Source organism: Chenopodium album, chromosome 1 (assembly GCF_948465745.1).
Source record: "Chenopodium album chromosome 1, dcCheAlbu1.1, whole genome shotgun sequence".
Classification (NCBI taxonomy): domain Eukaryota; kingdom Viridiplantae; phylum Streptophyta; class Magnoliopsida; order Caryophyllales; family Amaranthaceae; genus Chenopodium; species Chenopodium album.
The window spans coordinates 12,681,627-12,707,875 of record NC_137834.1 but is presented as its reverse complement, the minus strand read 5'-3'; the positions used below and the strand labels follow the sequence as shown (position 1 = coordinate 12,707,875).

Genomic DNA, 26,249 nt, shown 5'->3' with positions numbered 1-26,249 from the left:
ACAGTACGGACTCAACTGCACATTTAGGAGTAAATCGGTCGCCTTACTGAGCGTTTCTGAGAAAGGTAGCTTCCCTTCAAAGCTCAGACTATTTGAAGACACGTAATGAATGCTTGGGCAACAAGCACAATCAAGGTGCATGATTGAAGGAGCAAATCAAGGAAATATCAATCACTAAGTCAACATTTCCTAAGATATAAAGATGTCAATCAATATTGTCAACATTACCATAACAGCGAGGATTCTTCAATATTTACCTTTATTAGACTCACAAATCATTATAAATAGGATGCTCTTTGTAATAGAATTTATTCACACATTCATACATTGCATAATAAAATTTACTACACTTTTATACTAAAATCTTTAATTTATGTCGTCTTTATCGACATCAATTCGTCCTTACTCAGAAATGCCTCTCTTATCTTGATCTTTGTTCTTTGATTTATAATTATTATGATTCTATTTATTGCTCTTAACTAATTATTCATTTGGAGGTTGTGTTTATTTTTTTTTGGTAGATTTGATTATTAAAACCCTATAAAACCTATAACAAATTCCTAGAAACCCCTTTCTAATATTTGTCCTAAACATAGCCCTTTGAAGAAAGCAAGGAATCAAGAGATATACGAGACTTGTAACCCCACAAACTATCAATAAAATCATTGTTTCCGTATATTTTTTTCTGGTTCTTTATTTGTATATTCCAGGTTTGAATTTTTATGATTTACAATATTACATAAATTATCAGTGGTACAATTAAATTGTGTGGTCCTATCATATGATTGCAATTTGAAAAAAAATTTATAGGGTCCACTCACTTATCTCTTTCTTTCTCTCTCTTTCATGGTACATGTATTTAACTACATTTCTTTCTATCTCTTTCATGGTACATGGTACATGTAAATACATAACAATACTCCATTTCTACTTACACCACTAAATCTAGGTACAAGTACAATGAAATGTATTAAGTCAAGCCTAGTCTAGTGGAAAGGAGAGCACCTTCCAACCATGAGGTTGAGGTTCAATCCCTACTAGTGATAATTTGGGGGGAGTGAGATTCCCTTATCCCCCCCCCCCACTTTTCCAAATTGTCTAGCCCATCAGTAACCCGGGTAGGAAGGACTGGTGAGATGTTCCGGTTCAATAGGGCACTTCTCCTTACCAACCCCCCCCCCCCCCAAAAAAAAGTACAATGAAATGTATATTTGTTTTGTTAATAAGAGTTTCATTCACTTTTAAATTGGTAACATACTTGCATGTTCAAGTCATGTCAATTTCGATTCTTGGGGATGTAAATTTTTGTTCCTCTCCCACTTATAGATCTTATTAAAGTATAGACATCCGTTGTCCAAGTTAATGATGGTCATTATATTTTTAATTAATCTTTCTCTCTTCCACCTCAGTTCACTCATGTCTCATTTTTATTCCCACTTATGACCATACATACCCATTTATTGCCCTTCAAAATCTAAAAATTAATTGACAAACAAAAAATTAAAAATAAATAAATAAAACTTGCAGTCCAATAAAATCGTGACAAGTGGTGCTAAATAATGTCTTGCCCAACCTTGGCCAAAGGTCATGGGCAAAGCATTCCTCTCTCCTAAAATATAGTGTCTTTTAATTTATTTTTTTAAATACTCCGTCTTGTTTTTTTTATTTTTAATTTATATATATATATATATATATATATATATATATATATATATATATATATATATATATATATATATATATAAATGCACTAGTTTGACTTTTGCACTATTCAAATGTCATATTTGACTTAATTTTTTTACTAATATATAATAAACAAATGTTATTATATAATATATCATTAGATTCGTCACAATATCTACCTTTAATCAATTTTGTCTTTAATTATTAATAAGTATAAATTCTAACAATTGAAAATTAATAATCTATCCATTGAGAAAATTCCAACAAGTACCCATAAGACTATATTTTTTCTTATGTATAGATCAAAAACATTAGTCAAAGTAGGATAAATGAATAGTACGTGTAAAAAGTAGAAATGGTGTAAGTATTTAAAAACAGAGGGAGTATATATTATATTACATTAATGATGCATATTATTGCCAATAAAATCAATAATCAATAATCTAATATATATAAATAAAGTAGGCATTTTTCGAGAGCATTTGGAGCACTACATAAGCAAAGTCATTATTTCGACCAATGAAAAAATAGATTTACAGTTTATTTTAGAATTAAAAAAATCAATTGCCACATAAGCAAAATTAACGAATAGGATTTGAGAGTTTATATTCAAGCATTATTATAAATTAAAATAAATTAGATAATTTTTGTAAGTTAACATAGATATGTAAATTAAAAAGATAACACAAATTTTTTAACAAAAGATAGACTTTTTTGAGAATTTAATTAATAGATGATAAAGTAGGTTGATTTAGAACAATGATATTACATACATTAACATAAACGTTTTTGGATATAAAGCAAAAGAATAATTTTAATTTTTTTTTGAGAATTTAATTAATAGATGATAAAGTAGGGTAGTTGATTTATGATATTCCATACATAGCAAAATATAATTTAAAAAACAGAATATATATAATATAATCTAAAGATTAAATAAGTAGAAAACAAATCTATTCATTTTTAGATAATCATAAAAAAAAAAATTAAACAAAATTGATTTACAAGGTATAATTTATGAAGTCTATCATGATATAAGAATAAAAAAAAAAAAAAATGATTTTCTTGATAGAATTTTATGAAGTCTATCATGAATTTCATGATAGCACATAGTTAAAGTCAAACACCCTATATAAACCTTGCACTTCCCATCCCATTCCCACTCACCCTTATAAACGTTTATTTAGCTCACCATTGGACTCACCCCATATAAACGTTTATTTAGCTCATCACTGACTTCCCATCTCAGTCCACTCACCCTTATAAATGTTTTTTTTAGCTCACTATTTGACTCACCCCATATAAACGTTATTTAGCTCACCATTGGTTGGGTCATTGATTTCAATGTTTTGGTGGATGGAAAGTAATATTGTCATAAAAGGTTGAGGTTTATATCAACCTTCTAGATTTATTTTGCAGAGTAATGATTAACTTTTTAACACTTTAGTTTTCCATTAGGGATGATACTAATGATTTGTACACATTATTATGCTCATGCTAGGCTTCATTCGTTCAAAAAATCATGATATTAGTATACTACTTATCTTATTATAATTTTTTTTGGCAACTTTTGTATTCTAAAGATTGATTGAGTAATAGTTTCATATCAAGCAATCAAATGTGATAATGAAAGTTCATTATAAAAATTTAATTTTATTCAATTAAATTAATTTCAGTAATGCAACACTCTTGGTATATATTTTTCATTTAACTACTTAAAAATTTATAAATTCATATTTTCGTACTATTTCTCCCACCGTCTTTATTTTACCATATAGTTTTGGGTTTAATTTATTAATTTTTCATTGTATAAAGTTGATACGAGGGAAAAGAATAATGATGGTCTAAGTTATTGTTTGTGAAAGAAAAATAGTGATTCTATATCTATATATGTATAGATGAACAACACGTTTTCGTTATACAAACAAAAGTTCAAAGAGGATATATAATTTAAAAAACAAAATAATATCTTTTCACATTAAAAATTTAATCCTAATATCCGATGATAATGAGATACTTTAAAATAGAGTATAAAACTACGAATAGTTATTTAGAATTTAAATTTTATGATAAAAAATATCTTTTAACATTATGAAAATAATCTTTTCAGATATGTATAAAAAAAATCGTGCATCGCACGGGCTTCCATCTAGTAACTTGTAAAACAGACACCAGATTTGACACGTGTCACATCCTGGTGTTGTTTTTTCCCTCCAAAACTCCTCTTTCCTTTTTAACCCTTTTTTTTATTTTATTATTATTAATATCTATAAATCTATACTAAAGGCGAAACCTGGAATGACACTTGTCATTTCCTGGTTACAAAATTTCCCGCCTTTTTTCCTTTCTTTTTTTTTTATTTTTTATTGTTTTTTTTTTATTTTTTTTATTGCCATAATAGTTATTTCCATTTTAACAACTTATTTAATCTAATTATACTAAAATTTTTTTACATATATTTTATAAACTAGGAAAGTTTTTTTAGCTACAAAAATATTAACATAGATTAAAATAAGGTATTGTAATATATTATTTTTCAAGATTATCATAATATTATCAACATCATTTTTTTTTCTCCAACTTTTATCATTTGATAATAAAATTTATTTTAATTAAAAAAGAAAAATCATTTGGTAGCATACTTTGTATAATCTTGAAATTACATAACGTTTATAAGAACAAAATCTCTGTTATAGCATACATGTATATTTTTTATACAATCCAATCTTTACGTATTTGGTATTGGTATAAACTAAAATTCAAGTTATTTTGTTACAAATAATTTTTTTAGATAAATTAATGTTGAATTTACACCATTATTTATAATTTATTTGTTGTAAAATTTTATTAAGACCGTGTATGGCACGGGACTTAACCTAGTTTGATACTATAATAATATTATTCTAAATATTTTATATTATCTTTATGACAAATATATTTCTTTTTATTTGGTGTTCATAATTATGCTATACACATTACCTAAATAGTTATTCCAACTCCTTTCTAATTATCCTTTAAACGAGTATTATTAGATTTTGCCAAAAAAAAGTAACAATTAAATTGATTCATAAAATTCTATTTGTTATATATAATTAATTTTCTTAAAAAAGTTGGACTCATCGTGTAAGGCATAGGCCTTAAGCTAGTTATACAATTAATCTAGTGAATATATGACTAAAGACTTATTACTAAAATCTACATTAAAACTATTAATATATACAACATACATGTAAATATATAAATTACAAATAGTATATCACCTTATATCAATAAAATAAGGGGGTTGTTATTCGTCGCTCCCATTTTACCGGGTAACGCTCCCATTTTGACTTGAAGTTCCAATTTTACCCCTAACATATAAATACGGTTTTTCCACTATACGACTCACATTTCTCACTCTCTTACCTCATTCACTATCTCTCTAACTCTCTAAAACACTCTAAATCTGAAATTTTTTTTGTTCCAATTTTTTTTGTTCAGTTAAAAAAAAAAAACAACAATCATAAAAAACACAAAAAAGGATGGGTGATTCAAGACGAATAAGGCTTACATTCGGAGGGAGGAGTTTGGGCGGCGGTGGAGGCAGCGGCGACGGTGAGCAGGTGATTTTTTTTTTTTAAAAAAACGGAACCTCCAGCTTCCGCCCAAAATTTCCGGAAGTTCCAAGGAGGTTTCGCCTGGAATTTTCGAATCCTCCTTGGAACTTCCGGAAATTCTGGGCGAATCTAACTTCCGCCTAAAATTTCCGGAAGTTCCAAGGAGGATCCGGAAATTCCAGGCGGAACCTCCTTGGAATTTCCGGAAATTTTGGGCGGAAGTTTCGGTTTTTTATTTTTATTTTTTCCGTGAATAATATGCTTTTTAAATTTTTTATTGTAAATTTAATTTTTTTTTTTTGGATTTTGTTATTTTTGTTGTTATTTTGAAGTGTTATGGTTAGTATTATTATTATTATTGTTATTATTATTATTGATATTATTATTATTATTGTTATTATTATGGTTAGCATATTTTGTAGTGTTATTATTTTTTAAAATATGATTATTATTATTATTATTATTATTATTATTATTATTATTATTATTATTATTATTATTATTATTATTATTATTATTATTATTATTAGGGTTTTTATTATTATTGTTATTATGGTTATTGTTGTTGTTGTTAGTTTTGTAGTGTTATCTTTTTTTTTTGAAGCATATTTTGTAGTGTTATTAGTAGTACTATTATTATTTTTTAAAATATGATTAGTATTATTATTATTATTATTATTGTTGTTGTTGATATTAGGGTTTTTATTATTATTGTTATTATGGTTATTGTTGTTGTTAAATTTATTTGTTGTTGTTGTTGTTGTTGTTGTTATAATAATATTATTATTATTGTTATTAGTAGTACTATTATTAATATTTTTAATTATGATTAGTATTATTGTTGTTGATATTAGTGTTATTATTATTGTTATTATGGTTATTGTTGTTGTTGTTAATTTTATTTGTTGTTGTTGTTGTTGTTGTTGTTGATGTTGTTGTTGTTGTTGTTGTTATTGTTATTATGGTCATTATTGTTGTTGTTAACTTTATTTTTTGTTGTTGTTGTTTTTATTATTGTTATTATGGTTATTGTTGTTGTTGTTGTTAATTTTAATTTTTGTTGTTGTTGTTATTAGGATTACGATTGTTGGTGTTGTTGTTTTGATTATTGTTGTTATTGTTGTTGTTATTATTATTATTATTATTATTATTATTATTATTATTATTATTATTATTATTATTACTAAAATCGGATTTTGTACTTATTTTATGTAGATCGAGGGTTCTGGTGCTCGACATGCAATATCACGACGTCTGAATGCGTCTGCTAGGAGACAGTCATCTCGTTCAGCACCGCTTCAGCCCGAGCAGCAGCAATACGAGTCTACTAGTGGTTGGTCGGGAGACCCACGGTCTGGTAGTAGTCGGCCCTTGTACTCTGCAAGTGGAGCACCCATATCTGACGAGGAAGACGAATGCTCGGCTAGTCATGCTGGTGACCGGGATGAAGAACCAAACCCTCAGTATTACCATATAGTATATAGGGGTCAGTTTGGGATATTTGTTAGTAGTGGATCGAGTCAGCCTACTACCAGCTCTGCAGAGGCATGGTTAGTGCAGGAACCGATGCCGGGTGGTCCTGAGGATGGGACTGTTATCCCTAGTTTTGGCGGTCACGTGGCACGGTATATCTGGATCGAGCAGGAGCGTAGTGTTTTGCGCTGTTTGAGTAGGACAAAGTTATGTTCTGACTTGTTCACTTGGTGAGGTCGTCAATCTGTGGAGGACCTCGGGGAGATTGATGCTAGTTGGTTGTCTCACTTGCCCGACCTGATGTTTAGAAGACTTGATTGGCCGCTGATTTATGCTTTTGTTGAGAGATGGCAGCCAGATACGAACACCTTTCACATGCCATTTGGGGAGATTACGATCTTGTTGCACGACGTGTACAACATGCTTGGGTTACGTGTCGAAGGCAATATGGTCACCACTACTCCTAGCACGGACGTGTTACGGGACGCGTGCTCGATCACCATGGATATGACTCCAGATGATTTGTCTGAGATTTGCGGCACAAAGACCATTTGGCAGGGTAGTGGGGTGTTGACTGATAAGATTTTTGAGTCGACATTGGCGGTTGGAGTTTAGTGATCATCTTAATGGATACTTGTTGTTAGTGCTTGGAGGTACACTTTTTGTAGACAAGAGTGGTAACCGTACGCATCCTTCCTTCCTCCACGAGCTATGTTATATGGATGTCCCTATTAACGAGTATGCTTGGGGAACAGCTGCACTGGCCTACTTGTATCGGCAACTGGGCACGGCATCACGGAAAGGTGCTGATTCGATTGCTGGTTGTCTCACGCTTCTGCAAGCGTGGATTTACAAGTACTTTCCGTGCTTTCGGCCACAGCAGGGTACCTTGACCCGGGACCTTCAAATGCCTCGTGCGTCTGCTTGGGATGTTGGAGCGGGATGTCCTAGCAAGTGAAAGGAATGGTGTCCTTCGAACAAGTGTACTATTCCGTTAGTGGGTTCAGAATTATTAGAAAGCTAATATATTCAGTGAGGTCAAGTGATCGGAATGCCTGGGTGGAGGCCGCTTCCGATCAGTAATATTAATGAATAATTAATATTACAGCTTAATCTTGACTGAACCCTTCGGGTCACACCCAAGCATTCAACAAACCGAACCGACGAATTAATTCGGAAGGAATTAATGAGTCGACCGAGTAATATTTATTTAGACGTCGGAAATTCGAGCTTAGAGCGTCGAAACCGAGCGTCGGAAGTCGAGTCAAAAAATAGTGAAAGACGAGACGATAAATAGTAATAAATCAACAAAAGACCAAAATACCCCTAGCATCGGAATGCCCAAGCAAACCAAGTGCTAAGGGCGTATGGCCTAGCATGGTGGCTAGCATGCGCACTAAGCCGAGCCTAGGCTGGCTGGTGCGTGCTAGCGCACCCATGCTAGCATCGCAAGGCTAGGCGCTGCCTAGTGCGTGCTAGCATGCTAGGCGCAGCCTTGTGCGCGCAATGGCTAGCAAGCCATGCCGCAACAAGCTGCAGCAGCTAGCACGCTAGGCGCGTCAGCTCGCCACAGCTAGCAGCAGCATGGCTAGGCCATTGCTTGCTGCCTAGCAGCGCTGGCCAAGGCCAGCAGCAGCCCGCCCAAGCATGCTGGGCTTGCTGGCCAGCAGCGCCTGGCAGCCCGCATGCGAGTGCTGGGCCTGCTGGGCTTGCTGGGCGTGGCTGCCACGGACAGCAGCACATGGCAGCCCACCTTGGCTGCCTTGGTGCCCAAGGGTGGGTGCCATGTGGCTTGTGGTACTTGAGTGTGTGTGGAGTGAGGTGGCCGATTATGAGAGAGGGAGTGGGGAGCAAGTTTGGTCCCCCCCCTTCTCCAAGTGGTCCTCACCTAACCACTCACATGAGCTTGCCACTTGTTGATTTATTACTAGCTTGATTATTAATTTTATTTTAGCTTTAAAATAAAATGGAAAAATCATACTATCCCACATTGATGGGAGAGTAAATGATACTCCCATCATTTCCTATAAATACCCAAGTATGGGCATTGGGAATGATGCTTGAGTAAGAGTTGAAAAAGGCATCACAATTAGTGAAAACCTTTGAACTCAATATAATTACTTGGGTTTTATTGGTCGGGTCTTGCTAACCCCAAGACATTGGACCTAGTCGGTTTTGTTGGTGCGGGTGGACTTCGTTGGAGGTCTCCGTGTGAGCGGGACTTGAAGCTTTCAAGTAAGAGCTCATTTTGGAGCGAAGCACGCGTCAAAGGTAATTAACTTATCTTAATCTTGTGATTAATATAATTATGTTTATGGTTTTATTTATTGCGAGTGCGGTCTTGTTTTTGGGTTTGTTTCCGCGGTGAGTCGGACTCACCAAACCCCAACAACAAGAACTTGGAGCGCCTGTTATCTTTTCGTACTAGAATTTATGCGCTTACTGACCGTGAGGTGAACTGGCTACCGTACGGAGCTGATCCTGCATTACGAGTGCCCCCCACTTTATTCATTGGCTGCATCCAGTACCGTAACATCATTGAGCCGTACATGCCTGATAGAGTGGTGCGACAGCTTGGTTTCGTGCAAGGCATTCCCCGCGAGATCATTAGGCCAGAGAAGGCCAAGAGGCCGACTAACTTGAAGATGTATCGGGTAGACTTCCCGACCGAGATGACAGATGTGATGTGGAAGAGGTTTGTCCCCGGGGTATCTCAGAGTGTAGTTTTAGGTGCCCTCACCAGGCTTAGTGTTGCAGCTCCTTCGGTTGCGCTTGGTTACATGCAGTGGTTGTACAGGTTTTCTCACCCGCGGGTATCTCCAGGCGCAGGAGTTACAAGCAACCTACCTGAGCGGACTAACACTGATTATGTGAGTATTTATGCTTATTATAATATTAACAATGACTTCTATGAATTTTTGTGTATATAATATGTTATTGTTTGATTTGCAGTGGATGGGTCGGTCCATGGAGATTCACCAAAGAACACTGGCTGAGTATCCTGAAATGTCGAGTGAGACTCGGACAATTACTGAGCAGCTTGTATTTGATTGGAAGTAAAAAATGGGACTTTAGATTATTTTGATTAGAAGTCGTGTTAGTGGTTTTAATATTTTTTTTTTAAATGTAATGTATAAATTGGACACTTATTTATTTTTATATTTTATGTTTTGTTGCATATCATGTTAGATTAAAATCAAGTACATTTAAAATTAATTTCATAATTCTAATTTTCTTACAAATGTTCAAAGTTAGTGAATGTACATTACAAACTACCTAACTAATGCATCCCACATGTCCCCTTCTTATTGTTGATCCCATCCATTAACACTATCCTCGTGGTGTTCAGTCCACCAACCGGCGATCGGCGGGAGAGGTGAATCAGGTACAAGGTCAAGACGGATGAAATGTGATCCACCAACTGTAGCAATCACAAACTCTCGAGTCGGTGTCCGAACCCCGTTGCGTTCCCTCAGCGGTAAGACTGTGATGCATGGGTAGTAGCAAGTTGGTACTAGGCCTACCCCGAGACAAATCACCCTTGCGTTGAACCACTTAGCAATAGGAAATAAATCTTGAATTGTAACCATCCAATGCCGCTCCCCGACAGCCCCACCATCCCATCGAATACGCTCTACGTTCATCCAAAGTCGTCCAATCCCGTAAATCCGTTCGTACAAATCAGGATGACCGACGATCTCGTTCGCTATTGTTTCCCGAGCGTCAAACCACAGCGCCTGATCGCCAAAGAAGAAGTCGGCGACACAACGAAAGCCACAGTTCCCATCACCAATGACATCCTTCCAAGATGAAATGTACGGCAACATTGGGCCTGGAAGCAAGTTCAAATACCTGCATTGACTAATGTCACTCGGATCTACAACACAAAATTAAAAGATAAATTATTAGTAAAGCTACAAGTATTAAGTTTACATATATTAATATTACATATATTATTCAAAATCAATAGAATTTTAATATTACCTGGTTCTGGGTCACCACCACGTTGAGTGTGTTGACGGTTCACATGCTCGAAATAACTACGATCACGCCTGGTGTCATTGTTCCTCGGTCGACCACGAGTGTTGAGGTTGACATGTGGTTCTTCAAGGTGTGTATGATCCGGATGTAGCTCCTCTTCAATGATTCGCGTTACATTTCTACGTACGGCCGGGTCACTTTCCATGACTTCATCAATTAGTGATCGAAAATGTGCAGCCTCCTCGGTCGAATCATTAACCACTTCAGGAATGTTAACACCATCACCAATAACCAGTGTCTTCCAGAAAGAATGAATTTGGCTGCTATACAATCCTGTCTGTGCAACTATCGAATCATGTATCTGGAAAGCACATGGAAGACCATGGGTCACACGCATAGCACATCCACAACGTTCATGGACCTGGTAACTCAAATCCTGCATCCTTTTCGTCTCGTTATCCAGTTCTTTCAAGCAATGTTGAGGCACTTTGCCATTTATACGTGACAGTGGCAACTGTCTGTACATTTGACCAATTTTAGACCTTGATGCCTCCAACTCATTACGAATTTGTATGATTCGATTACCGATATGACAATGGACTCGGGCCCATACGGTATCCAAAGAACCTGCCAATGATTCAAATTAGTAAATACATTTTAATTTTTTTTATTATAATTACAATTACGTAACAACGAGAACAACTAATAAAATAATACAACTAACCCGTGGATGATTCAAACCAAGTTTTCACTGCTGAATGTTTGCTCTCAACTCTGTAGTTAGTGGTGTTACCAAAGTGAAGAACCTGGTTCGTCCAAAATTTCACAAATTTCTCCTTATGACAAATCCATGTTCTCTGAACATATTGAATCACTGCCGGATATTTTCCCCACCTCACTTGCATGGTAGCTAGAGCATGATCATACTCCGCCTATGTTGTTGCATTAACGATTTTGAACCATTTGCCGTTTCTAAAACTGACACCAACCTTCTTGTTTCCGAACATCTTCGTCACCTTAGCCTCCACATCTCTGTTGATGTGCCATATACAGAGTAAATGTGACGTCCCTGGAAAGACTTCTCTCAAAGCCGCACATAGCCCAAGATCACGGTCTGAAATAAATACAGATGGCTCTTTATCAAACTCAATTAACTCCCTTAATCTCTGCAACACCCACCGATAGCTAGTCGTGCACTCGTCGCGCATGAAAACATATCCAACTAGAAAATTCTGGTTTGTCGGTGTCACACCTACTACCTCAAAGAAAGGCATGTTATATCGATTGGTCTTGTAAGTAGAATCCATACCTATGACATTTGGGTATGTGCGGAGTATGTTGACCATGATCGGGTGCACCATAAATGCATGTTGCAAAACGTTGTGATCATCGTTCGTGACCCAGTAAATGTATTTCCTCTCTCTCGCCAGATGAAGAAATTGCCGAACAACTCCTCTTCCTTCGGACATCTCCATCCTGAAGTCATTCCGGCAATTGTAAATGTGTCGGATGTTTGGATGATCATTAGGAAATTGCTCGGCAATAGTGGACATGATGTTACGGGGAGCAACCTTGGACTTTGTCATGTCCCGCACAACCTGTTTTGCACCCGGACTCAATCCGCTCACTTTACGGTGACCCTCTTGGTACACAATCATTGGGTGGTTATGTGTCCTGGTGTGATCATTTTTCGCAATGATCTTCCAACTGTCGGTACTGACTTCATAATATATCTTGATGTAGAATGGACACCCATTAGCTTTGGTTTTGGTGTCTTTCCGTATCGCGTTCTCCAAATCTCTCGGCTTGCTCCTTCGTGACCGATCACATCGCAAATACCGATACGGCCGACCATCTCTGGTTTTGTTATAAGACGATTTCACCAAAATAAATCCCAATTTTATGGAAACACCATCAGCCCATGTAACTGCATCGTCAAATATTGGAAAAAACGTATCCGTGACAAAATTCCCACTATTATTCACACCGTCACCGCCTTCCTTAGATTCCATATCCTATACAAATTAAACAAAACATGGTTTATGTCATAATAATAATAATAATAATAATAATAATAATAATAATAATAATAATAATAATAATAATAATAATAATAATAATAATAATAACAATACTAATAATAATATTAATAATAACAATAATAATAATAATAATAATAATAATAATAATAATAATAATAATAATAATAATAATAATAACAAATACAAAACAATAACAATATTAATAATAATATTAAAAATAATAATAAACAATTATAACAACAAATACAAAACAATAATACCATAACTTTAATTACTAAATAATATAATAATAATAATAATAATAATAATAATATTTATAAAAATATTTTTTTACTAATTAATAATAAGAATATCAACAACAACAACAACAATAACAACAACAACAACAACAACAACAACAACAACAACAACAATAATAATAATAACAACTACAACAACAACAATAACAACAACAACAACAACAACAACAACAACAACAACAACAACAACAACAACTACTACTACTACTATAATAATAATAATAATAATAATAATAATAATAATAATAATAATAATAATAATAATAATAATAATAATAATAATAATAATAATAATAATAATAATAATAATAATAATAATAATAATAATAATGTTACAAAAAATAATCATATTACAAATAATCATATTAATACAAAAATAATTACATTAATTATCAAATACTTAATCACAACAACAATCACAAGACCACGAAAAAAAAACAAAAAAAATAACTTAATTAACATTTAAAAAAATAAATTAACGTACTTAACATTATTTTAAAATAAAATAAAATAAAAAGGGGCATCCGCCTAAAATATCCGGATGTCCTAGGTAGATCTGCCTTAAATTTCCGGATCTACCATTGAACATCTGGATTTTTCAGGCGGATCCCTACTTCCGCTTGAAATTTCCGGATGTTCCATGGTACTTCGGAAATTTTAGGCGGATCTACCTAGGACATCCGAAAATTTTAGGCGGATGTCCTATTTCCAGAAAAAAAAAAAAAAAAAAAAAAAACAGAAAACTTACAGAATGTTTCGACGCATTCTCCGGCGTACGAATGTTCCACTCGCCGTCCATGACCCAAGACCCGTCGGAAAATTTTATGATTAATTTATTTATTTTTTTAAATAAAAGAAATTAAGGTGGTCGTGGGGACCGATTTGGTTTTAAGGTCGTGGGGTATTTTGGGGGGCTCGGGATAGCAAGGTCGTAATGGGAGGGGACCGTTTCATGTAATGTGTCCAAATGGGGAACAAAGTCCTTTTTATAACACAAATTGCATAAAGGGCATAGTTGTCCATTCAAGTGAAAATGGGAGCGTTACCCTGTAAAATGAGAGCGACGGATAGCAGTTCAGTTAAAATAATTTCAATGGAAATAAATATATCACCTTTATATCCAACATACTTTTTGTATTTACTAAGACATTAATTTTTTAATTATATAATATATATATAAAAAAAATTGATTGACATTTTACATTTTCCTAGAATTAGACATATGATATAGGTTTTCAAACACAATATGTATTTTATAGTCATATTTAGTACTCCATTAGTTTAAAAAAACAAAATATTAGATGTATTTGAAAATAAATAAATTAAAGTGACATCTAAAGTAATTTCTTAAACATATCCATTGAGAAACTAGGAAGTGACACAATATTCTAAAAAGGAAATTTTAACTTTTACCACCAAAAAAAAAAATCAAAAAAAAATATTTTTTACCACCAAAACTTCTAAAACTTTGATTTTACCACCAAAAAAATTTCGAAAAATTGTTTTTTACCACCAAACGTCAAGAAAACCGTTAAATCTAATGGTTTAAAAAAAATTCCTTCGAATTTTGTGCGCAAAACATGTTTTTCATAGGTTTAGGGGGGCACTTTGGCCCTATGGGTCCAATTTGAGCTCAAAATTGACAAAAAATGATCGGAAATGCCTCGTTTTGTGTTTTCACGCAAATCGAGGTTTTTTTAAACACGCAAAACGAGGCATTTTCGATCATTTTTTGTTAATTCTGACCTCAAATTGGACCCATAGGGCTAAAGTGCCCCCCAAAACCCCTAAAGAGCCTGTGCTTGACACGAAAATCGAAGAATTTAGAAAATTCCGTTAGGTTTTTGACGACAGGTGGTAAAAAACAACTTTTATTTTTTTATTTGGTGGTAAAATAAAAGTTTTAGAAGTTTTGGTGGTAAAAAACATTTTTTTGATTTTTTTTGGTGGTAAAAGTAAAAAAATCCTTCTAAAAATAAAATTAAAAAATTTTGCTAAAATGGGAGGAGTTTTGGAGGAAATAAAAAAATCAGGAAGTGACACGTGTTATTCCTGACATTTGTTTTAATATTATGACGGTCAAACTGATGTTAAAAAAAAAAGCATAGGAAGTATTAATTTACTTTCTCTCTCATTTTACCCACCTTCAATGGGCAACTGTTGGGGTTGCTCTTAGTTTAGCATGGTTCTTTACAATTTTGAAAGAGAAAAAAGAAATGAAACACATACTACTCCGTGATATTACTCGTAGTATATTAGAGCAAGATTATTGAAGAGGATACTTATATCCTCTCTTTTACTCGCTCTCCTAATCTCTTATCGACACATCATATTCTCTTTCATCCACATCATTTTCCACTATTTCCTTCCTCTTCCTCTTCCTCTTTCTATTTCTATATTTTTTCACACATCAACGAGGATCCTCTCTCCTACTTTAAATGCCCCGCCACAGGTTAATTATAACACAATGATATTAAATAACAAATAATGACAATAACAAATAATGACAATAACAAATTCTAGCATTGACTATTGAAAACGGATTCCATCTACTATCGTTAATAAATACAATACACAGACAATTTTTAAAAAAACAATAACAATTAATGGGGAAAAAAATTATAGTAATTAAGCTAGCCTAACATTGACAATAATAAAAACAGATGTCTCGTTAATTAATACAATGACTGATATTAATAAAAACAATGACCAATAACTGATAGTAATAAAAACAATGACAGTAAGTGAAAAAACATTAATAGTAATAAACCCTAATATTGACAATAATAATAAAAATTACAGCTACTCTTAATAATTCTTCATGGGACCCACACAGTAGAAATAAGCAAACTGTTTCATTGAAGGGGAAGGCAAATAATAATAATAATAATAATAATAATAATAATAATAATAAATAAAATATGGGTTTTGACCCACTCAACATTCCTCTTTCAAACATTTAATATCCTTCTCACAAAGAGAATACTCGGTATATTACATTCCCCTTGAAAGTAGTATCCCCTCTTACAGTTTTACATTAAAGAGGATACTACTTTAGAGGATAATATATCCTTCTCAATGTGTGTGCTCTTGTGCCTTTTAGAGGGGTATTTGGTTCACGAATTTACCAAGTAAAAAGTTTGAATTTCGAATGATATCAACTCTTGCCGCTTTGTGAAAAAATTATAAGCCCCTAATTCTAGGGCAAACGAAAGCTGGCATGAATGAAACAAATGCATTTTGATGCTATCACTTGATTAGAGGTGATCATTGGGTGGACCGAGCCGGGTCTAGGTCAAAAAAATCAAGTCGTATCTCGGGCCATGCTAAACTTTGGATTGAAAAGTTTGTCCCAAATCCGTCCCAAAATGGCCGGCTGTACGGGCTTTTCAGGCCGAGTCAAAAAATTAACTATATTCATATAAAAAGTCTTCCCAAACCTACCCAATTTTTTCGAAAAATCGGGCCAAACTATGCCCAACCCAATTTTGGGCCGGAAAAAGCTACTCAAAATCGGGCCCAAGCCGAGCCGGGCCACCTATGATCAGCTCTACACTTGATGAAACTGTGAAAGAGTGAAGCTAGTAAAAACAACCAATAAACAGGATTCCATTAGTAAATAAACTAAGAATCTAATCTATTAGTCCGTATGATAGTAGTACGTGCAATTGAAAAGTATGCCCATGAGGCCATGAAACTCACCTATGAAATATTAAGTGGTCCACCAGACACCAAGGATGAAATTGACAATGCAAAAAGGTAAGAAGAAGAATTAGATTAAGCTGTATTTATCATCAAGTACTCGATTTCAAAAAGTTAGTTAGTCCTCATCAGCTGAATCGTGCTGATAGCCTGATTTCCTCTATGTGCGGATTCAATGATGTTATGGTTTTATCAATTCAACATTATCGCCTTGACAAATATTTTACTTATTCGGTAAAGAACGAAAGTTACTTATAAATTAGGAAAATTAGGAATTTGATACCTCGAAAATGGAGGTTATTGAATTTTAGTTCCGTTTAAAACTTTATTTATTTTAGTACCCATCAAAGTTTAAAATTATACCTTTTGGTACCTACGTCCAACTTCTGTTATGTTTTCCATTAGTGGGGCACATTATCTAATTAATTAATATTTTTTTTAAAAAAAAAAGAAAAAAAAACCAGCCACTGCCACCCCTCCCCGTCAGCCACCTTCCCCTCTCCCCGAGCCGGCTGTAAATGCCCAAACGTTCCCCCGACACCGGCGACTTCATCCCCTCCCTTTCCCCCGCCGATCTCGCTCCCCTTCCCCACTCTTGGTTGCCCCCGACACCACCCCTTCCCCCTTTCCCCAAAATCAATTTTTTTTAGGTTTTGGAGATAAACTGTTGTAGCATTTGTTTTGTTCCAATATAGTTGTTTATTGAGTAAATACAAGTTGATATCAAATATCAACAAAACTTGTTCATATCAAGGCTAATTTTGTAAATTTAGCTACCACACCAAGGGTAATATTGTAATTTTAGCAACCACACCCCTTTCTCTTCGCTCTATCACCACTGTGCAACCTCTACTACCACCCACAACACCACCTTTACCTTCACGAATCGACCCCTGTCGACCACCAATCGACCCCAGCCGACCACCACACGACCGTTGCACCAACATTCAGCCGCCGCACCAACATTCGACTGCCACAACACCACTAGCTACCACCCACAGCACCACCTTTAGCTTCACTAGCCTTTACAAATCGACCCCAGCCGACCACCACAGGCCACTGCACCAACATTCGACTGCCGCAACACCACTAGTACAAGCAAATCCCTTTCCCTAAAGGGTTTGTATGGCCCCAATTTTCATAAATTGCTACTAGGGTGTCGTTTTTTTGGGCGGCCGGCCATAGATCCGCGTATGTCGTCGACCTTGGGCATGAGAAGGGAGGAGAGAGAAGGAAGTAGTTGCCATGAGAATGGAGGAGAGAGAAAGAAAAATTGGTCATGTGAGGGGAGGAGAGAGAAAAATTGGTGATATTAACAAAAGTTTGTTAATATCAGATATCAACTGGGTCTGACTCGTTCACTTGTTCCATCATCACCCTAAGCAGTATATATAATTTTTTTAAAAATTGGTCTATTTGCTTAAGCAGTTAAAAATGGAGTAGTTCACAGCAGACAAAATGTCATAAACACCTTTAATGGCCACTACTATTATACTCAATTTTCTACCCCTATTAAGTATTAAATTCATAACTGTTACTCGTAGATAATTAGCCAGACTCTTCTGTATAGACATGAAATTCAGGCAATCTATTAAATAGACCAATAACATTAAAATAAACATAAAATCAGGCAATCTGTTTAAATCATAGTAGTTGAAGTTACAATGATGTCCAGCCAATTTCTGAGGTGCATATACTGATGAAATATTTAAACCTCAACCCCCCAAAAGACATTAAAAAGGCAATACAACAAATCTGGTGGCTGAAATTGATGGCCGCTGCTATCATATATTTATACTTCACCGCAAGCAGTTGCCTGCAGTCCAGGTGCACAAATAATATCATATTTTCAGAATAAATGAAGAGTATCATTTTGGGCACAATGGCAATTGTCTATAGTGGTACACATCTACATTAGTTGTATGAGTTAAATTTAACACTACGAATGAATATGAACTAAACTGCCTTCAGCATTAAGATTACAGTGCAACTAGGGCAGACTCTTGGGAGTTTAAGAATAATGGGGTGTGCCTTCGTAGGAATCACTTAAGTAAATTGGCTGATGGAGCCCCACACCTCCAATGCTCAAAAATTGCCTAGAGAGTATCATGTATTACGGTTTTCAGCCCAATTCTGCCCTAATTCAAGGCCAGATAAGAGGGTAGGCTATGTCCCTGCATCACATAACCCAAGAAATGTTCAAGAAACCAATATAATATATATAGTGTTGTTTTCGCATGAGATAAGCAGAAACATACATGGTATCATTAGTTGGAAACTAGCCAGGAGGTTATCAAGTATCTGCTTGAGTGGTAGAGCACTCAGAGTCCACTTGGCACGCTGTGGTTGTGCAGACACACTACATAAAAGAAAAAGATGCATTGAAGTCCAGCAATGATCAGATTCAGCTAATTTCAATTTACTGAAGAACTAAAGGAATTTTTAAGAACCAATCAAGAGCTAACTATGCTTCAGTCACTATATATAAGTAGCTGAAACTAATTCACAATTTCAGAATACCAGAAAGCACGTCTGACTAATCAACAATAAACACTGCATGTCCCCAGAATATCCCACGTCATTCAGATTGTAATGACACAAGGAGCAAAGAATAAGACGCATGGAGCAAAAAAATGATGCAAACGAAGTTGTGGAATCAATTACATGAACAGAAGTTACTTTCTTGTACCTTTGCTTCATTGATGGGCTTGGTTTGAGCAGTAGTAAATGATTCAGGTCCAGAAGAAATAGACTTCGTAGAGCAAGCAGGCTACAATTTCATCACACGGTACCTCATAATTCAGTACTACACTACCACATAAGAAGAAAGGTATTACATGTAGTCATGTATAGTCCCATATGCAAAAGATTTACTTGCCTCTTCTGCATGGAACTCCTGGACATTCGCTTCTTGCATTTCTGTGGAAGGGTATGTATCACACAGATCATGTTGTGAAGATGCTGCAAAAAGTAAAAGGCAACAAATTCAAAAGAAATAAAGAAGACAAAAACCATAAGTTCGTGCACCGGTTTTAATTCTTTACAAATGGTGTTGTGTTCATCAATAAAACAACATACGGAGTACTAAAATAGAACCAATGTTCAAGTGTTAACCCAACCCAACTCATCTCTAGCTTAAAGAAGACTCAATTTCCTTATAATAGTTAGCCAAGGAAAAAGTACAAATCTTCTTCTAGACTTTCAAGTGCTATATATGTATATGCAATTTTCATTAAAATCTTTGACATGCCAATTGCCAATATAACCATCAACATCATAATTTTTCATGCCCAAGGTAGGGTAGGGAGGATGGGATATTAAGTCAGGTGATTTATATTTTATACAATACACCAGAATACAAAATCTTGAATAGGAGGTTTTTAGTTTTAGTTTTCTATGGAGGAGCTTGACATAATTCATTCTTGAAGTCCAGAAAAAAGAAAACTTTCGAATAGTGCAAGAATCCAACCAATATGCAATTCCCCAATAGGTTGAAATTGAGACATGAAATAAGTGAATATACATAAGGTACAAAGCTTATGTAGACTTTAAAATTTGAGCCTTGGACCAGACAAGAGAAAGACCATGATCAACATATCAAGTACCTGTGCAACCGGCAAAGCCTCCCGAAGTAAGCAACGATTCAGCATCCTTCCTCGTGCCAACCTTAGAATCTTCAGTCCTGAAGGCTCAATATGAAAAATACGAATCAGTAGATCACTAAGAATAATCACATATTGTCAAAAAAAGAAATAAAAAAGGGAAGGAAGGACATCCACAAATTCTTAAGCCAACAATTCAACTTCCTTAGTTTGAAGCCCCTTCCCCCCACCCTCAAATTGCTAATTTGACATATGTAAGGACTGTATTCCCGTACTCTAGCTGGCAAGAAAACAAGTCAAAGAAATTAGGATTTAGGTTCACATATGTAAGTGTGATGTAAAGAATGCATGAAATAATATGTATATGGGAATCTTAGCATAAAAGTATTATTCTAATTTTCTGCTTAACATAATTCCTTAATACCGATCAATTCACATGATTTTCACTCATCTGCATTTATCTGTACTTACCTAAACTTATCCGGACTTATTAGAACTTATTCTAGTTGTAGTTGGAACATGAAATTCCCTTATTAACCCTTATCAAAACTTATTTGTCCTGAACTTATCTTATTAGAACTTATTTCCCCTGAAATAAGTGGAAATAAGGTGAAATGAACAAGTATTTATTTTTTTTGCTCTCTAATCTTTGGGGGGGAGGAGGGAGGGATAGGTAGCAACATACTAGGATTTAGGAAAGCTTATAAATGTCATATAATCTCCAGATGCTGATCATGAACGACAATGAAATCCAGAGCTTGACCTTCTCATTTCCTCTCTGGGAATCGTACAAAATTTTTCCTTGCTTTCGATTATTGAGAGAAAGGCTTCTTTGTCCTGTCATTTGGATCAGAATATCACAATTGGAAATATGTAGCATTCTGCAAATATGAAGAGAGATGCCATAGATTGTTGTTTTTACAATCTTGCCATGACAGCTGTAATTACTCTTTATACCATTAGATGTTACCAAAAAAATGTACATGAATATGAAGTTCAAAAGCTTTAGTAAACATACACAAGATTTAACAGGGTATGCTTTAATAAACTATTGAGAAAAGTATAATCCGATGACATTGATTAGTTTTTTCTCTTTTGAGAATGTAAAATCTGATGACCTTATTGATACCACACAGCTGATCATCACATTTTATACATGTTAATTAGGTTTTATAAGAATGCCTAATCTATCAACTGGCAGATGTCCAATCAGGAAATCAGTATGATGATACACAGTTGTCAAATTGTTATAATCCGTTCACATTAAGAATAAGCAAACAGTAAACAGGGGAACTGATAATGACAACTACGCTAAAGACCTCATTCATATCTCTGAAAGCATACTGGATCTTCTCCAAGACAGCACCTAAACTCTTTAGTTCGGAATCCAAAGCCTGCAGTGGCATATAGAAAGTGAAAATTATAGCGCAAAAACTAATCAAACTGAAAGGATGAACTACAAATAACAACATGAGCGAGCAAAAAATCAGTACCTGCTTCTCTGATATTAAATTTTGTATAATAGCTTCCTTCTTTGATAGAGTTTTCTGAAGGTGACAGTAGTCAAAGCATAACATTTTGGAGATTGCTCACAAATAGGAATTTAAGAAATCACTTAAGTTGCTCTAAAAATGCATAGATCAGAAGGATATAGTTTCCACTTGTGTTTGATTTTTGCTACTAATTCTTTGTGCATCAATATGTGCTTCTAGCTCAGAAATAATCTTCTCTTTTCTATGGAGCTCATCATTGTACTTCCCAAGCCTATTTTCCATTTCATATATTTTTCCTGCATGACACAGCATCAAACACTGTTTAAGCCTGAATGAATCGAGAAAATATTAGGTCAACTGGCGAGCTACAAAATAGCAATTACCCATAAGAACCTTCTCGGCCTCAGGAAGTCTGTCTAACTTTCTTTTTAAGCTGTTTACTGCACATATAGACTTAACAAACGTTAATGATAGAAAAAGAAGACAAGAAATATTGAGCGAATTCACAAGGCTATCACTGTAACAAATTTATATAAACTCTTTGCAACTAACAAAGTGAGTGATCAACAGAGGAAAAAAAAAACTTAAGAATCAAGGTTTTTACATACCGACTTCCTCTTTTTCATTGACAACATGCTGCACACCATCAACAACTTGCTTTACAGATGATGCCTCCTTTTCAATAGCATCAAACAGTAACAAGTGTGACTTCAACTTCTCTGAGAAAAACTTGAGCTTCCGATCTCTTTCTTCAATTGAGCGTTTAATATCATAAGTTGATTCCTGAAACCAACCAATATATATATATAGTTAATGCTCTAAACCCCTCTGTATCCAATAGCAGAAGGTCCATTTGGACTACAATAGAAGTGCAATCCAAAGCTGTTACTATTGTAAAAAGAAAAAAGAACAAATATCGGTATAGCCACAATGTCTCACAGGATAATAAGATATAATATAGCATTAATTAGCCTGCTAAACAGTAAACAATGGCGTTTTAAATATCCAAATGACTTAAGTCACATCTCAAACCAACTTACAGGTCTTACCTTATGGCAAAAGCTATGTTCAAAATTCGTCCAAAGAACTCATACTAAATCACTTGAAAAAGCTTAATGATACTTGACTAGTTTGCAAGTAGAGTATAAGTTTCGACCATGAATCCATGATCCTAAGCACTAAATGTATTACTCATAGTTGGGTGACCTCTTAGTCTTATCACAAAGCCATTTATACTTTAGACTATAGTTGTACTTATGCTCGATTGTAAGTATTAGGTGATGTCGAAGTTCTACTTAAATAGTTAAATGTATCAAAACCACAACATAACATCTTGAAACTCCATCAACAACAATTGATGCAAAGCTATTCCGCTCTATTAAAGATTTCAGAGAAATCAGATACATGATCATTAGTCATAATCAAACAAAATAAAGCCGCGACCAAAAGAAAACCTGATAAGCATTAACGAATTGCTCCCTTGATTGAAGAAGGCTTTGTATAGTGCAATTCAGCTCCTTTTGCTTGCTCTCAAGTAAAGCATTATCATTCTGGAGATAACTTACCTATCACAACAAACAACAATACTTAACAAAATTGAACCAGTTTCTCTCACAGGAATTTCATCGAACAGTTGATGTGCAAAAATACAAACCTTCCTTTCTAATTTCTGGCGTACTTCAGCTGATGAAGACAATTCAGATTCCAATTCCTTCAATTTCCTCCCAAATTCTTCTTCTGATTGCTTCTGTTTCTGAAATTCAAAACAAAAATTACAAAAATACTCCATAATCAAGCTGAAAACTGCGGATTATACAGAATTGAAAGTGATTGGAAAAACCTGGGTTGAAAGGTGGAGTTGATCTGTAGCAGATTTTTCTCTTTCCTGATTATTGCAGAAGAGATGAATTAGAGAAGAGAGAGAAAGAAGAAAAAGGAGAGAGAGAAAGAGAGAGAATGGCTTACTCGAAGATCTTTGACCTCGGAGATTAGGGCACGAAGTTGGAGCTTGAGTCTGGAGAGTTTCAGCAACTCCATTTTCCCTCCAAATTTGCTCTCTTCCTTCGGCTTCTACCACAGTCTATAGACCTTTTTACTCTTTAATTCAAATATTAACCAATTTTCAAATTCATTTCCTCCCCCTTGAGTCGTTGAGTCTTAACTACATCAAAAATGTGAATTCAAGTGTCTAAAGGCATGTTCACTTCAAATTAATTTCAGTTTTGTTCAGTTCAACTTCTAAAATCTTCTTTCGTATGAAAACTCTATTCAGTTCATCAGTAAATGAACAGGTCGGATTTAGTAAAGTTGAGATGAATTTATTTTAAAATTTAACTCATGCTAAATTATTAGTCCCACCATTTTTTTTAATACATCACTTCTCTTCTTAAGGATGCTTTTTTTTTTTTTTTTTTTTTTTTTTTTTTAAAATACACTTCTATACGGAGTACTATATCATAGATTTATACGAAGTATTATTTTATGCGTATTACTTTAAACCACACTTGAATTATTTTATTATTTCTCTTCCTCTCATGGTCCCCACTTAAATAACACTCCGTACAACATTTACTTTTATCTCACATACTTTCTATTTTATGATCTTCATCTTTATTTTACTATATAAATTATTCATCCACTCACACAATATTAGACCATCTCTAATGGTGAGACTCAACTTTGAGTATTGAAATACAAAATGAGTTGTTTTTTTATCTCCAATGGTGATACCCAACCTACTTCTCAATTTAGCAACTCATGTGAAGTCTAATTTCCCAATGGTGAGACTTTCTAAAAGATACCAATGTCACTTTCAATTTATGGCCCACCAAATCATATTATAAATTTTATTTAGAAAAAAAATAAAATTAAAACTTAAATAAATTACAAATCATATTATAATATTGATAAGGGCCCACATTTTTTATCAAATGAGACTCAAAGTTGAGTATCTAAACTTAGCAACTTTTTTTTGGAGTTGCTAAGTTTAGATACCAACTTATTGGTATACATTGCAAAAAATACTTTCTCTCTCCTAAAAATACTCACTTGAGTCTCACCATTGGAGAGGGCCTTATATTAATATCCTAAACCTCTACGCATCACCAAGTGATGCATTAAAAAAAAAAAAAAAAAAAAAAAAGTAAAGAGTATACTCAAATAAGTGATATCTCAATGTTATTTTTTTCAAGTGAGCTTAGTCGGATAGGTTTTTGACACTTCTAAATTTATAAGCACATAGTCATTATTATTTGTCCATTTTAATTGTAATCCTCATTTTTTTTTAATCATATGATACCTCCACTCTACTTCACCTATGATTAACCCGTGGCCATTAACACAGTGTCATTTAATGTTCAAAACCTCAAAAAATCATGGTTATGATCTGAGCATGCATTTTCTATCCTAAAATCCCACTTTTCATTTTTTTTTTTTATTCTTTCTCTCTTGATGCTTAACAAAATATAATTTGTAGTAAAAAAAAATATAATTTGTAGTCAATGGTTAGCCTTGGTCTAAAGGACTTAAGATCCAAGTGTACTTGCTTACTTGAATGAGTAAGGTAATGCCAATTCACTTACTCCTTAAAGTAATGTAACTATTTGCTTACTTAGCTTTGGACAAGTAAGAATGAATGACACATTCTAAAGCTAAAGAGCACACTAGAATGTGCTTCGAAATGTGTTAGCAGGTGCCGGAGCCGGAGTCTTGTTCTATTTCTATGTGCTTTGAGGTTGATAAACTTAAGCTCCGCCCACTAGCTAGATGGTTATGTGTCATGCTACAACCTATTTTTTCATTAACGTGTTAATTATTATATATAGCAACGAAATTGATAGAATGAGGTAATTAATGTAAACTACTCCCTATGTTTTCTTTTGTTGTTTAAAAATATGGAAACTATTGAATGTTAAATGAAACCATATGATGAAGTAAAAGATATTTGGGAGTTATTTTGCCAAAATTGAAATAAAGCAAAATTTGGAAGAACAATGCAAAAAAGTTGTTTAAAAAAAAAGCTGAGCAAATGTTGGCAAATTGGTCCACATATGACCATGTCTTTAAACTAGTGCATTGTATCTAAAACGAACTAAGAAAACATCGTATCGTGGTGGGCTTAAATAAAAGCTCATGCACAACCTTAACTTTATGTCGACGGTAACTTTATTTAAGTTTTTTTTTTTTGCTATTAAAAAAATAATAATAAACTAGCCAACGCACTTACCATTGCTGATTCCTAATTTCAAAATTTCTGTGTCTTTTGTGTCTAACCCCTAACTCATAAGTCAAGACCAGCCAGCTCTTGATCTATTTGCATCTCATTCATTTAATTTCCTTGCTAATTGCCTTTATGGCTGGTTTGGTGCATAGGGGCCAT

The 26,249-nt window shown here is 34.2% G+C and overlaps 1 protein-coding gene across 2 annotated transcripts; it reads right to left on the bottom strand.

Annotated features, from left to right (window-relative positions):
* Nucleotides 1–18,393: 18,393 nt before the first annotated feature.
* Nucleotides 18,394–24,022, bottom strand: LOC145564226 (uncharacterized). 2 transcript variants are annotated; one of them, XM_081624587.1, is made up of 15 exons: nucleotides 23,837–24,022; nucleotides 23,712–23,756; nucleotides 23,526–23,624; nucleotides 23,326–23,436; nucleotides 22,480–22,654; nucleotides 22,255–22,311; nucleotides 22,031–22,167; nucleotides 21,872–21,931; nucleotides 21,698–21,772; nucleotides 21,142–21,215; nucleotides 20,382–20,458; nucleotides 19,655–19,737; nucleotides 19,466–19,546; nucleotides 19,035–19,135; nucleotides 18,394–18,950 (listed from the first exon to the last, which is right to left on the bottom strand). In XM_081624587.1, exons 1-14 carry the CDS (start codon nucleotides 23,906–23,908, stop codon nucleotides 19,070–19,072), a joined length of 1,212 nt encoding a protein of 403 aa, XP_081480713.1. In that variant the 5' UTR covers nucleotides 23,909–24,022; the 3' UTR covers nucleotides 18,394–18,950; nucleotides 19,035–19,069. The 2 variants fall into 2 exon arrangements, with proteins under 2 accessions (XP_081480713.1, XP_081480774.1); XM_081624648.1 differs by having other exon boundaries at nucleotides 19,655–19,695.
* Nucleotides 24,023–26,249: the final 2,227 nt, after the last annotated feature.

What these genes read in the sequence shown, in the direction of transcription:
- LOC145564226 (XM_081624587.1), bottom strand. Translation starts at nt 23,908, where the DNA reads ATGGAGTTGCTGAAACTCTCCAGACTCAAGCTCCAACTTCGTGCCCTA. An exon ending in AACTCCACCTTTCAACCCAG is followed by an intron (nt 23,625 to 23,711) that starts GTTTTTCCAATC and finishes TTTGAATTTCAG; the next exon opens with AAACAGAAGCAATCAGAAGA. An exon ending in AATTCGTTAATGCTTATCAG is followed by an intron (nt 22,655 to 23,325) that starts GTTTTCTTTTGG and finishes GGTTGGTTTCAG; the next exon opens with GAATCAACTTATGATATTAA.